The sequence below is a fragment of the Stigmatopora nigra genome, chromosome 7 (genome assembly GCF_051989575.1).
Source record: "Stigmatopora nigra isolate UIUO_SnigA chromosome 7, RoL_Snig_1.1, whole genome shotgun sequence".
NCBI classification, from domain to species: Eukaryota; Metazoa; Chordata; class Actinopteri; order Syngnathiformes; family Syngnathidae; genus Stigmatopora; species Stigmatopora nigra.
Genome location: NC_135514.1, coordinates 3,020,658 through 3,035,295, shown reverse-complemented (window position 1 = coordinate 3,035,295; position 14,638 = coordinate 3,020,658). Strand labels below are relative to the sequence as shown.

The window sequence follows — 14,638 nt, the reverse complement described above, 5'->3', positions numbered from 1 at the left end:
CTTCATAATTAGTGGAAGAAAGATTCACTTTTTAAATATATTAATTTATATTGAGTTATTTTCATTTCGGTAGAAAATTATTCCATCATTAATTTGGTCTTTTGAGCTCAGGCAAGAGTTAATCAATATTTTGTAAACAAATATTCCATGCCAATGCTGTTTTATCCAACAAATTTAAACAATGCCTTCTGGACTCATTAGAATTTCCTGTATTTTTTTAATTTGCAGCCGAAATCTATGAAAAATCGATTGCCCATGACTATACAACTCCACAAGATGGCGCCATTTCTCAAATATGTTTTCTGACGAGTCATAGCAACAATTTAGTCATTCACCTCTCAATTATAGTACTCTCTATAGTGTAAACCCAATGTAACTGTTACACAAGAAAACTATGGGCGTCGTTTATGTATTCGAAGAAACCCTCTGGACCTAATAGTGTTGTTTATACCTCCATTAACACAGTCAATCACAAAATAGGTACGAATAGTATTTAATCTTCATGGATGAATGAATGGAAGCGATGGGTGTGATGGAGGGAGAAATAGTTAGCCAGTCAGTCATTCAGTTTCTGCATTCTTTCTCCAGTTATGAAACATTAGGCATATATATAACCACAACTGAGAAGGGTTACTTTGAATTCATTTCCCATGCTAGACACATTTTTCTTCCTGCACGTAGCCTCGCGGAAACGTGTCACGTGACAATTGAGTAAGAACCATTACAAAGCAGTAGAAGACAGTAAATCTTCCTAGTTACTAACTATACTGTGTGAATACTGAAAATGTGTGAAATAAACGCAGCTAAACTTGTTTTCTAGCAGGATTCAGTTGCGATGTGATCATTGTTATGTGATTGTGATTCCCATCTTCTATGCGGATAGGAGCTGCAACATGTCTTAATAATGCAACGTCAAGATTCCGACATAATGGCGGACGACGATGGTGCAGCCGTGTGAGAAGCCGCGTACAGAATGGACGCTGGTCGCAAAGGATGGTGTGACGTCACGTCGTCATGGAAACCCGGCCATTGAGGCACGTGTCATATATAAAAGCGGAAGGCGGTCCTGTAGGTTGCGCACTCACATTCAAGGAAGCATCAGTCAGTCGTCGAGGTAAGCCTTAAGCCGATTTTAGCCCTTAATCAACACAATTGAGCAGCACGCAACGGATATTCGACGCATTTTGCTCAGCTACGTCGAATAACTGCTTTGTATTATCATTGCAAAGACATGGAGGTCCAAAAGCTATCTTACGTGTCGGTGTAGTGTTGAAGAGAGACCCATTCATACACGGGTGCTTATTCTTTTCAAATTCAGAAGATGAATGGGCGATATTGCGAATGTTCTTTTTTGTTTGTTTTGTAGTGGGCTTTACTTCTTTCCGGAATTGAGGATAACATCGAGGATGGGAGGGAGGGGATGCAGTTATGGCGCCGGGCTGTTGTGTCATCCATGCGTTGTTGCATCATTTCGGTCCTCCTGATTAATTTTAAATCATCAAGAAAACTAATTTTACCTGTATACATAATAAATAACGGTATGGCTGTTTGCCTTCTCATAATACTGGCTAGCCTTGCTGCGTGACATTGGTAGCTCCCTTTGCGGCATCTTTGCGGAAGTGTACGAGCGTCCATGTTACGTAACTATGCAATACTCGACATATTCTCATATAATTGCAAAGAAATAGCTACCCACAAAGATCGTTTTCGCACTTACAAATGCTTGCACGTTGAATATTTTCATTTTCCCCTTTAATGTCGTAGCTTTGAGGCAGTTACATAGTTAAATGTTTGCGTGAAAAGAGCTACGTGCTTCTATGCCTTACCGTTATGAAATCTTGATGCGTTTGTGCAAGGAGACATTGAACGCAACCCTTTGACGGTGTGCACATTTTTTTATATGATGTAATTCACTTTTCACTCTTTCATGAACACATAGCCACATCGTGTATGAGCATTTATATCTCGCTCTTGTTTGCGTTCTCTCTTTATAAAATGCCTGCTATGTGCTTTACTACTGAAGTAATGGTCTACAGATGTAGCCATGTAAGGCCTTGTCTCTTTGCTGAAGGTCATCAATCCAGCCGAGGAAGGTCAACCCACAGACATGCAGCTGTTGTAAAAATGTAGATATGAAAGCTCGGTCTTTCTCAACTTGGATCATTTCAAGATGGATAGTCAACACTGAATAACCATAGCAGGCAGTATGGCAAAGGGGGTTTGTTGCCCCATTGGTTGTCACGTTTTCCATAACTTGACCACTAGAGGGAACTGTTGTAAAATATCTGGGATAGGTTACAGCACCCCTGCAACTGTCGCGAACTTAACGAGAATGGAATATGAATGTATGTAAGAGTATGAATGATATATAAAATGCAATTAAGAAAAATAATTATTATTTTAACTAATAGTAAGCAAATTGCAAATTGTTAAATGAAATATATTTGTTTTTGTGTGTTCCTTAACTGGTACCACGTTTTTAAGGCCAATGTTATAGAACCTTTGATAACGGATTCTGTTAGTATTAATTTAGAATACTTAAGTCATGACATGTACAATAACCATTTAATTCACCATAGCTGAATTAAAATGCTGCATTCAGGTGGTGTTCGTCGACAAGGGCAATCCCTGCCTCCTCTGCAGAGTCATCACATGACACATCCTTTGAATTCCCTGCAGGCTGAAAGGCACACCTTTCACTTATTCATGTCTAGGTGGATGCATGCACTGCTGGCTGCCTTATACATTACATTAAACATTTTAAAACATGTCTTAATTTGTTTTTTGCCAAGGCACAGTCACTGCCAGTTCTAAATTTGCACAAAAAGAATATTGTGAAAGGACAGGCAGCCAGTCAAAACCCTGAGTTAAACTAAACTTCCAGTCCGTAGCTGCTGATCAGGCATGCCACTGGGACAAAAGAGCAGATGTGCCAACTGTGCGTCGCTGTCTGCAGGATGTGTAAAGCCTGCTGATTGTGCAGCCAAACTGTGTGTATGTGTGTTTGTGTGAGTGTGTGTTTTGGACAAAAATGTGGCAACAAGGTGACAAGAGGCTACAGGAAGGCAGGGAGAATTACAGTTCTGTGTTGTAATTAAAAGAGTAAAACTGCAACCAAAGTATTTACTTAGTTACCGCGGGAGGTGGACCACAAGTATTAACATGCTCTTTCTGGATGTTCATCCTAGCCTAGAGTTATTTATTTGGTGCAATCCAATGGAAAAGTACAATTTGAAAAAGGGTGTGGCAGAGGGATAAAACGCAAAGTGAGAGATTGAATAGTTAAGAGAGGCTAAGAGTTTGTCAGAAAAGCTGAGGAAGGGCATTGTGTTGACATTTTGTTGTCTCGGGAGGGGTTTTTAAAAATAATTGTTGCCTGTATCGACTACTCTTTGCTGTCCCTTTACAACAAGGAATGCAAGAGTGTTGGTGTGGGTAAACCTCATGGCCCCTCCAAATCCCACCCACCCTTTTTTTTTCACAAAATGGGTCACAGCTTAGAGGGAGGGTTGTGTGTGTGTGTGAAACGAGCCGGACAGGACTGACAAAGAATTCTAAAAAGGAACAAATGGTATGAGAGCATGGGGGTGCTCGAGTTAGCCATTCCTAAATTGTACCGCTTATTTAAAAAAAAAAAAGATTGCGGGGTATGCTGAACTGTAGTTGTTAAATATAGTGTTCATAGTTAAATATAGTTGTTCATTGTGAAGATATGCACAACAGAAAATGAAAGAATGAATTAATCCAGGGAAAGTATTGCAGACATGAGATTGCATTTACTGGCTTTGCTGGGGTTAAGTAGTTACTGTGATATCAGAAAAAAGATGGCCACCAATGAGACCATTAGAAACTAGTTTAGGCTTCCTCATTGAAATTTAATGAAGGTCATCAGATTGTAAACTGCTGTTCACAACATTTTGACTTTTTCAAAGGTAGCACAATGCTGCCTTTGTGCATAATGTGACGCAATGTTAAGGTGAGCGTGTGCGGAATACAGGATCAGTCAGTGTTTGTCATTTGATTTAATTTAAAGTGTAGGCAGCAGTTTTCAGTAAGTTTGCAGGAACTAATGCAATTCTTTTCAATGTTAATTTAGGATAGGATATGTCAGTTTAAGAAAAGATTCAACATTTCCATATGTAAGACCTGAATAAAACCCCTTTCACAACACAGTCTCTAGTTGGGTTTGAGTAGCTGCACTTGATACCCGCACATTTTCCACATTTGAACAGAGGTAACAAGGCAGCTAATGTACTAAGTGGGCTGTACTGATAGTTAGTTATAGACAGATAATACAAAGACTTTCTGATTGACAAGTTAGTGAAGTACTTGTAGTTGAAGTGTTTAGTATTTAACCAGGATTGGGAGTCTTAGAAGAAACTGTCATACTACTGTATAAAAGTACAAATAAAAATGAATATAGTAGGAATAGTGACATGGTGAATTGTTGAATGCTATTTATTAAAAAATCTAACAGTAACATAAAATGCTTTCATAAAGTTTTTCCCTCATTTTATCGAGTTAGCAATACAACACTTTATATGTAGTTTCCTGATTATTATCAGTCAGAAAGCTTAGGTGGGGCAATGCGGCAAGGACAAAAATCTCCAGACAAAAGAGGAGAATGCTGAGTTTTGTAAACACACAAGGTGATTCATGGGTAGAGGTGAAAAGAAAAAAATCCAGTTTACATTAGTCCGTCTTGTATTTACCAGGGTGTAACATGATGCCACACGGTGGACAAGGTGTTTCAAATAAAGCTCACCATCAAACATCCGAAAAGTAATTGAAATCCATAATAGCCACCTTACTTTGGTTGACACTATTTGTGTTTGTGAGCTCTTCATATGAAGTATTCTCATAATGGGTTTAAGTGGGTTAACATCCTGTCTAAGATGAGTGAGACATACATAGTCACACCACAGTTAAGGAGATTATAGTGGTCTAAAATGACATCCAATCGGAATCAAGGACAACCTGCACTCCCAGGCTTGAACGGGTCATTGCTATCGGTTTAACAAGAGCGGTGAGTTTTACAAAGTAACTCGCCATTTTAAATCCGGAACAATTCCAGGCCAGGTTCTCTAATACAGAGGAAGTCTAGGAAGACACTCCATATTTATTTAACAGGACCAAACGAAATACTTCTATTAAACTGTAATAAAGACGGAGGCATACTTGACACAGGATAAGAAAAATGAAAGGAGACTAAAAAAGTACAGCCACAGAAAAATGCAGGACAACAGAGCCGAGATAAAGGCAGCCATCATGTCTGATCTGATTGAAGTTTTCTACTCCAGCCTCTTCCCTGCTTTCCTTTTCATTGTCAATGACGAGTCCTCCAAACATGTCCATGCAAGCACCAAAACCACCTCTTCTTACCTCACAGCATTTTTGTTGAATAGCAATGAAATACTCCTTTTAAATTCAACTTTGTGAGATGAATGGGTACCACATAGGTTATATAATATAATAAAGCCTACTTTGGTGTCCAAGTAAATGTCTTTCACATTCATAACCTAAGAATTCTTGCTTTGATATGTTGCTTTTTCTGCATAATGTCATGCTGTTATCAACTGGCTTTCTTATGTTTGCTTTTGTCTTCTTTCCAGGTAACAAGACACCCCCAAAGGATCAGCAATCATGTCAGATCTCTGTGTTGGAATCAATGGGTGCGTTATATGAAAAGTGCTCATTGGGTTGTAGGATTTTATAGAGCTGGGTTTAAATGGGTTCTATCCCATACCCCTTAGCCCATCTTTTCTGCAGCTAAATGTGCCCCAATCTCATCACAATGTTCATGTTGGATTACTTAAAAGTTTGGATTTCCCCATATTTTTCATGAGACACTGCCAAGAGATATTTTGAAATGGAGGTGCATCCTAGGAATGACTATAAAATGGAACTAACAATGTATTCTTTTTTTTATTTTTATTTTTATTAGCTTTGGTCGTATTGGCCGCCTTGTGTTGAGAGCCTGCCTTGAGAAAGGCATCAAGGTTGTGGCCATCAATGACCCCTTCATTGATCTGCAGTATATGGTGAGGGCATACTATGACTTGTGTGAAAATTTGATTCATATTATTTCCATATGTATATATGAGGATGTAATATTATTGTTTTAACATCCCCATTAGACCCATTAGCTCGCATTCACATACAAATGACTGTATTAATTATTTTATCTGATCTAAATAATTCTAATATGAGGAATATCTGCTCCTGCCTCTAAGGTCTACATGTTCAAGTATGACTCCACACATGGCCGTTACCATGGAAATGTGGCTGTTGAGAATGACAAGCTTATCGTGGGTGACCAGTCAATCTCTGTCTACCAATGGTAGGTCCCAATGGTTTAAACTCTAAATGATCTCCTCCACTGGTAATTGCTTATTGGAAGTAAAATTAAACTGGATTTATTTCCCCACTCCCTTAAAACGTGCAAATATATTTCCGTATCATTGCGTCTCACCCCAGTTGCGTTGATGGGTACCAAGATCAAAGGTTGATGAAAAGAGTTGCGTTTCTATGTTGTAATAAAGCCAAATTTAGATCAACTCACTTTGCCGGTGCTTTGCTTTTTTCAAAGGCAATTTCAAAAGAACCTGCATTCTATTGTCTTAAACCAGGTCACACGTATGGTATGCTTATTACAGTGGAATTATGGTCATTTTATTGTTTAGTTGGCACCACCTGTATAAAATAGAATCCATTATTATTGATGTAGCATTTTTTTCCTGTTGCTTATTAATCTTCCAAGTGAATTCTGGCAACGTGTAAAGAATTTGGGTCACAGGAAATAGCTGCACCAGCATCCTTTGTCCTTTGATTCTCCTGTGGGCTTGCCCCGACACATTGTAAAAGACAAAATGGAGTATTCAACCTCACAGTTTAAGCACTAATTCTAACTTGTTAAATATTTCCAGTTTGTGTCATCTCTTTCAAGAAGTAATGATGAAATTTATTTTTCTAATAATCGTAATATATATATATATATATTTTTTTTTTGTTGATCTCAATCTAGCATGAAGCCTTCTGAGATCCCCTGGGGTAAATCTGGCGCTAAGTACGTCGTGGAGTCCACTGGAGTCTTCCTCAATGTGGAGAAAGCTTCTGTATGTATGTCGATCCAATACAAGCCTGTACATAAAAGTCAGCTTTCTAACACTTGCCCTTTTTACTCATGGACTTAGGCTCACATCAGTGGTGGGGCTAAACGTGTGGTGGTTTCAGCTCCATCACCCGATGCCCCCATGTTTGTCATGGGTGTCAATGAAGACCAATATGATCCCTCCTCCATGACGATTGTCAGGTAATATGACGACACAAGTGTTGTGTTAGTGCAGGTCAATGACTCGAATCCAAAGACTTCTTACCAAAGACAACATGATATATTTTTGTTGACAGCAATGCCTCCTGCACCACCAACTGCCTGGCTCCCCTGGCCAAAGTCATCAATGATAACTTTGGCATTGACGAGGCTCTCATGGTAAGCCACAATAACAGTGATTTACAGCAATAACAGCTAACATCAGTATCTATTTTGAAATTCGCCGACTTTGAAGATGTTTTGATAGTAAATTGAATGATGGTGTTGAAAGATATGCCCATTTTTCATTGTGCAGACCACAGTCCATGCCTACACAGCCACCCAGAAGACAGTGGATGGCCCCAGTGCCAAAGCTTGGCGCGATGGCCGTGGAGCTCACCAGAACATCATTCCAGCCTCAACTGGTGCTGCCAAAGCAGTTGGCAAAGTCATTCCCGAACTCAACGGGTGAGGCCATAAAGCAGGAATCAATTCTCGCTGTTTGGTTAAGAGCCAAAAATAAGTAATGATGTGCATTTGTCTCCAGTAAGCTGACAGGCATGGCCTTCAGGGTGCCTGTGGCTGATGTGTCTGTGGTGGACCTGACATGTCGCCTGTCCAAGCCTGCATCTTATGCTCAAATTAAGGAAGCTGTCAAGAAGGCTGCTCATGGGCCCATGAAGGGAGTGCTTGGTTACACTGAGGATCAGGTGATACATCATCACATAAATGTCTGAAATGTTTTACTTTGATGTAATAAGCAAACACTGACTACCTGTATTGTATTTGTGCAGGTTGTGTCCTCCGACTTCATTGGTGATACCCACTCTTCCATCTTTGATGCTGGTGCTGGCATCTCTCTCAATGACAACTTTGTGAAACTCATCTCCTGGTTAGTTTTCTGTGTGCATTTGTCCTCTACTTCAATTCATTTTTTACATGAAGCACAAAATGCATTTATTTTCTGCTCTCATGGTTTATTCCTTTTTTCCCTTTTCTAGGTATGATAACGAGTATGGCTACAGCCACCGTGTTGCTGACCTGCTGTTGTACATGCATTCTAAGGAGTAGAAAACTTCTTGTGCTTATGGCATGTCCAGAAAGGGACCGCCCCAAAAATGCTTGTATTCCATTTCTCTTTTACATGCAGGCTCCACCAATTAACCCTGTTACGGGATCACATTTCCTTAGCTTTTCTGTAAAAGTAGAACGCAGAAACTATGTGTTGAGTGTTCTGATTTAATCTTGTCTTTTCCTTTAATAATGTCATGACTGACCGGTGACAGTATTTGTATCTGTGTGCCCATGCCCTCTTCACCTCCCATCGCTACAGTATATGTGTTGTTATGGCTCAGTACTATCGTTAACTGCTGTATCCATCTCATATGTTGGTGGCTTAAATGATTATTCAGCAGTGGGAAGAGAAAGGGCACTGTGACTGTAACTTGTCTAGAGAGTAATGAGACAAAAAAAATAAAAGTTGAAAATCCAAAAGCTGTCTACCTGTGTACTCTCTACCTCTGCACACTAGATTCAGTATACCAGGTTGTCAGTATTGTTCATTGACAATGCTCCAACTTGAATCACGTTTATTTACATACCGCAATCACAACAGTTACAGGCTGGATCGTGTGTATCAGTGTTTCATTAATATTCAAGTCTTTAATAGTTGGACCCACATGCAACACTTGGTGAGACCCAAACCTACAAGTCTGCTGCTGATCTGCTAGCAAGTAAAATATATGAAAGAGTTCACTTTAGTGTCTCTACTTTGTGCCCATGTGTAAGTCAGAATGGAACAAAAAACAAAACAAATATTAGAGATTTGCCAGGCTAGGAAGTAATGTCTTATGTATGGTGACTTTTAAATAACATCTTGAAAAAGCCATTTGCCCTTTGGCGAAATGATGTTGCAGATAAGTTTTATGGTGTATCCACAACAAACATTCCCAATAGGGTGGAACAGGTCGAACCACTCTCCTAGCATGGGTGAATAGCAAAATTCCAAACTTTAGAAAAACTTTAACGTTCAAAGACAGAGGACACCCTGAATTGGTGGCCCGCCAATCGCATGGGAGAAAGAGAAAAACAACCATTCACCCTCACACATAGAGTCAGAGATCCTGACTTTACGTCAGAAGCATCATAAAAAATAATCTAATCTGCCAATTTATTTTTAAGTATAATTTATATTGTGTTTTAATGGGCCCTGATGAATTTCAGTCTGCTTTAAAAGAGAATAAAATAAGAGAAACTTAAAATGTGGCAAAGAGCCACCTTATATACAAAAATATATTCAGAAGCAAATAGCCACATTCATTTGGCACGGCAGCCACATTTGGCTCGAGAGCATGACAAATGAACGCTCATATAGGCCGGTGGCTAAATCCAGTCCCCGAGAGCCCTTATCCAGTCTGTTTTCCATGTCTCCCTCCACCAACACACCTGATTCAAATTTTAATGTATTTTTTTTAATTGTGTTGCATCCCTTATTCTTGTGCTGCAGGACTTTGAACACGCGACGTGGAACGTTTGGCAAACGAATTACTTTTACACTGTCGGAAGAATCTTAATGTAGTACAACCCCCATTTCCGGTTGTCATTCTCTGCTGCATGACTTCTACTCCGTTATAATTATTGTAGTAAGTGACGTCTTTCCAATATTGATATTCGTTCTATGCTGAATGTTTCTTTAATATTTGAAACGCTTATATGTATATCGCGTTCTTTTGTGGTTCGATGGACATGACGGATTTAGTGTTACCCAGTGAGTGCGATCAAGCCGGTGCCTTTGGTAGCTCAGATACTAAAGTCAAATTTTTTTCATTCACATATATACAATAAATGTAATCTATTCAATCGAAAATTTCAATTTAAATCCGGCGATGCAGTCAAACACTGTGAATGTACTCTACGCATGTTGTTATGTATGCACTAATATATTTTCTTTTTAAATGTATCTTTCAACAGGCCAGCGGATTATTTGACTAGCCGTCATGACCCTATTTCATTTTGGAAATTGTTTTGCTTTGGCATATTTCCCTTACTTCATTACTTATAAGTGCAGCGGGCTGTAAGTATTTTTTTGAATATGTACCTAATGTTCATACATCCAGTCAACAGGATTAGAATAATAGTAAAAGTATTATAAACAAAAGGAGCGTTCAATGGGTTTAGGAAACCTCGGAGAATCCTAAATTATTAATAAAGAATTATTTATTTGTGGCCTAACACAAAGTTTGTGCATTTCAGAACTGTGATTTGGAACAAAATTGCCGTAAGCCTTCATAATGCAAACTACAGGCATTTGAAAAATGTTTCACTCTTTACAGTTTATGATTTTATAGTTATTTTGTTATATGCTTTAGTTCCTTCTACTAGAGACATCAAACTAATCAGCTTATTGTCCAAGCTCCGAGGGTCTGCATAATCTTCTTTGTATTGTGCATATGGTGGCACTCATGTAATACTGAAATTGAGGCTTTAAGTATTTAAGAAGCAGTTCAAACTTGATTCCAATATTTTTAACATGTCTTCTTCATCCTATGTATCATATTATTAGTTCTGAGTACAATGCTTTCTGGAGGTGTGTCCAAGCTGGAGCTACCTACCTATTTGTCCAGCTATGCAAAGTGAGTGCACGCTTTATTATTTCCTCTACATAGCACTGAACAAAAGTAATGATTTGTTGTTTTTGTGTTTGTCAGATGTTGTTTCTTGCTACCTTTTTCCCCACCTGGGAAGGAGGAGCTGGAGTTTATGACTTTGTAGGGGTAAGTTACCAGGTGACATCACAGCTACTCACAAGGCACAACATCTATTATATGCGTACCAAATTTCATATTCAAACAATAGCAAATATTATGCATTTGTAATGATAATTAGAATGAGCTGAGACTGACCTAGACTTTTAATTTTTCCATCCTCATAATGCTGACGATACTTTACGGCTCCGCCAACTTCCTGGCTTGTAAAGGGGTCCATTCTCTCCTACTTAATATAAAGCAATGCAAGCGGACAGTAGCAATTATTTGGCAATAACTTCCATGAGCCATTTTGTATCCGTACTAAACTTTAATTATTGTTGCCTGGCACATATACTACCCGTGCCAAAAGTGTGTTGGCAAAACTTGTTGTTATTCTATTGCTTTTTACTTATTTTTTTGGCATTGTATCATTTTAATATGACAAAAGGTTGATGACAGGATAAAAACAGATAAAGTTATTCTTTCTGTATTTGGCTGTCAGGAATTTATGAAGGCAACAGTTGACCTTGCAGACCTTTTGGGACTCCACCTTGTCATGTCACGTAATGCTGGCAAAGGAGAGTATAAAATAATGGTGGCTGCTATGGGCTGGGCAACTGCTGAACTTGTAATGTCAAGGTAAATTCTCTTTTTCTTATTTTTTTCTCCAACAAATGAGTTTTCATTTAGCTAGTGTGCCTACTCTGTTTCTGTAGATGTCTTCCTCTGTGGGTCGGAGCGAGGGGAATTGAATTTGACTGGAAATATATACAGATGAGCTTTGACTCCAATATAAGTTTGGTGAGTGGCTGTCATTCACGTTTATATCCACAAGGTGTCTCCTTTTCTCACGTTGCCCCTGTCATTGCAGCACTGGCTACCAATTCGTTCATGCTAAGATGTAAAATGTTTGTATTCCTTCTCTTTCTCTCTGTATACAGGTCCATTATATTGGCATGGCAGCAGTAGTGTGGATGTTTACACGATATGATCTTCCTAAGAGCTTTAGGCTACCTGTTACTGTTCTTCTGGCACTCTGTGTCTATAAGTCCTTCCTTATGGAGTAAGTGAACCATTCACACACACATTATGGCATAAATACAAACCAGAGTTTGGAGGTTGTTCAAATTAAAATCATATCCTCAGTGAGCCACTCCAGAACCTTTGTTCACTGTAAACGTCCAACATTGAACTCACTACTAACATAATGACATGTATGAATTTGCTTCAATGATACAAATATAGCATCAGCAAAACAAGTGTGCGTTAAAAATTCTTTAGAGAAACACCATAGTGAAAGAATGTGTGCTGGGTAAGGTGCAAATAGAGTAACTACATTATTTGTGTAGTATGTATGGTTTTCCAACTTTCTGTGAGCGGAAGTGTAAAAAAAATAAAATTAAAATCACAGCTCAAACTCCAAACATAGACTGGTTCATAAACTTACTCTCCATTGGCAGCTATCCCGAACTTAGACAACCTACTTTTGTGACTTGGTCACTCGGACACATTTATACACTTTTTAATACAATTTATTTCAGATAGAGTCATGGTAGAATCCAAAATTGTAGAATTAGAACAATATTTATTAACACAACTGCACGAGAATAGCTTTCTAAAAATAAAATAATAATTTTTGGTTTCAAATACTAATAATAATAAATGGGGAGGAAATGGGTTTTAATCATGTGTTTTTGTAGCAAGCTGTTACCTTGTGTTGCATGGATTGTTGCAAGAGTTTTAGCCATAATTTATAACCTCTAGCTCTCAGTGACAGTTTTGTGTCCCTGCAAAAAAAGCAGAGCTACAACTGTTATTTTCAGAAAACTATAACTATAAATTGATTTTTATGTTTATATGTGCAGACTGTTCATCCACGCCTTCCTCCTGGGCAGCTGGACCGTGTTGTTGGTAAAAGGTGTCCTGACCGGTGCCATCTCTCTCTGCTCACTTTTTCTCTTTGTCACCCTGGTACACAGTAATTAAATCAACTGTTTCACATCTACACTACCAACTGCTACCGTATTTTTAAGTTCTAGGTCACACTGAAGTATAAGTAACATCAGCCAGGAAATTTACAATCAAGGGGCACATACATAAGTCTTAATTTGCAGGGAATTTCATTTTATTAGCAACTAAGTGCTAACTTTATACAATATAGTCATAGAATTAAAATGAAGAACAGCAGCTAACATTGCATATTAAGTTTTTCTTTCAACTGTAGTCCAAAAAAGTCCAACAGAACTCATTTGCCGAACATTTGGTGCCACTCCAAATCACTACTATTAAAGTCTTCATTTTTAGTATCACTTCTGAACAGTTTTGCAAGCTCCTGAAGAAGAGAGCATGCCTTTACTGTCCTTAGGCTTGTCAGTGAGGAAAAGAAAAAACAAGTCACACCCAAGTACGAGTCAGTTCGAGCAAAACTATTATAGCGAGTGTGATTTATAGTCTGGGAAATACGGTAATTAAACCACCTCATCCAGGCTTTGTGATAGAGCTTTTTTTTTTTTTTTTTTTGGGTGACTGCGTTACATCATCATTTGTATCGATTGAAACCGGATTTTGTGATAATGTGTATATTTGTGAATCATTGTCATTGTATGTAATGTATTTTCGGCCTTTTTATTGAATAGATTATGAACACATTCATGTATTACTTTTATATGGATAGTTAAAAATATGACTATTTACACGCAAAGAGTTCAAGAATTGTAGCTCATTATACTAATGTTTTACAATGAATTATGTTTTTTTTTCTTTTTTACATCAAACTTCAATTAAAATCAAGTGTGGATGTGATTAATACTCTCAGATTTTTGATTACATAATGTTTGGTTGATGGCCTATTATACCTTAGCCATGTTATAAAATTATAAAGATTATGTTGCAAAGAGGTCTAAATAAATCTGAATTTTTATTGTAATGATGTATTATACTGTTGTGGTTTTGTTAATTTTGGTCATGGTAACTGGGCTGATTTCAAGCACATTTATGGAAGGGTAAATGTCAAAATCTCAATTGTTTTTAAACCTATTCAATATTGATGAGTGAAAATCCTTGTGTATAGTAAATTTCACCCCATGAATGGACTTTTTATTTTATTTTTTTAAATAACTGCCCCCTTATATGATCAAAAATCATATAAACCTGCAAAACCGGATGCTTTATCATTAGATAATGTGTACCTAAGCCAAACAAGCCTTATCCCTTTGGGGTGTAATATCATGTCTTGAATATTTAATACTGTACTAATGCTCCCCATCCAGTGCACTCATTCTTAATAAAATAAAAAGAAAAACTAGCCTAGGTCTCACAAGTATAGTGTTACTACACTTTTGTGAGGGAGAAAGAAGAAAAATAATACATTTGAAAGTACTTATACACTGAAGGCAAGTGCCAAGTATCAGTTGTGGTTCTCTACATTGTTTACTTTGGTCATTTAGGTAAAGAACAGTACAGCAACAACAACATTTCTAATTGAAAAGAACCCTGCAGAAACTTTTGCACTGGAAGATTAGAAAGATTTTTGGGCCATGTTTTTTGTGGTTTAGTGAAAAGATTGACCAGGCAATTTTAAGCA

At 37.9% G+C, this 14,638-nt stretch overlaps 2 protein-coding genes across 3 annotated transcripts; both read left to right on the top strand.

Annotated features, from left to right (window-relative positions):
- The first annotated feature begins 1,014 nt into the window (after positions 1 to 1,014).
- On the top strand, positions 1,015 to 8,803 carry gapdhs (glyceraldehyde-3-phosphate dehydrogenase, spermatogenic). Its single transcript, XM_077720238.1, has 11 exons — positions 1,015 to 1,114; positions 5,613 to 5,672; positions 5,945 to 6,041; positions 6,234 to 6,340; positions 7,025 to 7,115; positions 7,194 to 7,312; positions 7,408 to 7,489; positions 7,626 to 7,777; positions 7,857 to 8,019; positions 8,104 to 8,201; positions 8,311 to 8,803. The coding sequence occupies exons 2-11, from the start codon at positions 5,644 to 5,646 to the stop codon at positions 8,378 to 8,380; spliced, it is 1,008 nt and encodes a 335-aa protein (XP_077576364.1). The 5' UTR covers positions 1,015 to 1,114; positions 5,613 to 5,643; the 3' UTR covers positions 8,381 to 8,803.
- A 997-nt stretch (positions 8,804 to 9,800) lies between these two features.
- Positions 9,801 to 14,143, top strand: tmem147 (transmembrane protein 147). Of its 2 annotated transcripts, none has more exons than XM_077721566.1 (8): positions 9,801 to 9,951; positions 10,280 to 10,382; positions 10,872 to 10,941; positions 11,017 to 11,082; positions 11,558 to 11,694; positions 11,772 to 11,856; positions 11,997 to 12,118; positions 12,921 to 14,143. In XM_077721566.1, the coding sequence occupies exons 2-8, from the start codon at positions 10,306 to 10,308 to the stop codon at positions 13,039 to 13,041; spliced, it is 678 nt and encodes a 225-aa protein (XP_077577692.1). In that variant the 5' UTR covers positions 9,801 to 9,951; positions 10,280 to 10,305; the 3' UTR covers positions 13,042 to 14,143. The 2 variants fall into 2 exon arrangements, with proteins under 2 accessions (XP_077577692.1, XP_077577693.1); XM_077721567.1 differs by having other exon boundaries at positions 9,950 to 10,076.
- The last annotated feature ends 495 nt before the right edge of the window (positions 14,144 to 14,638 follow it).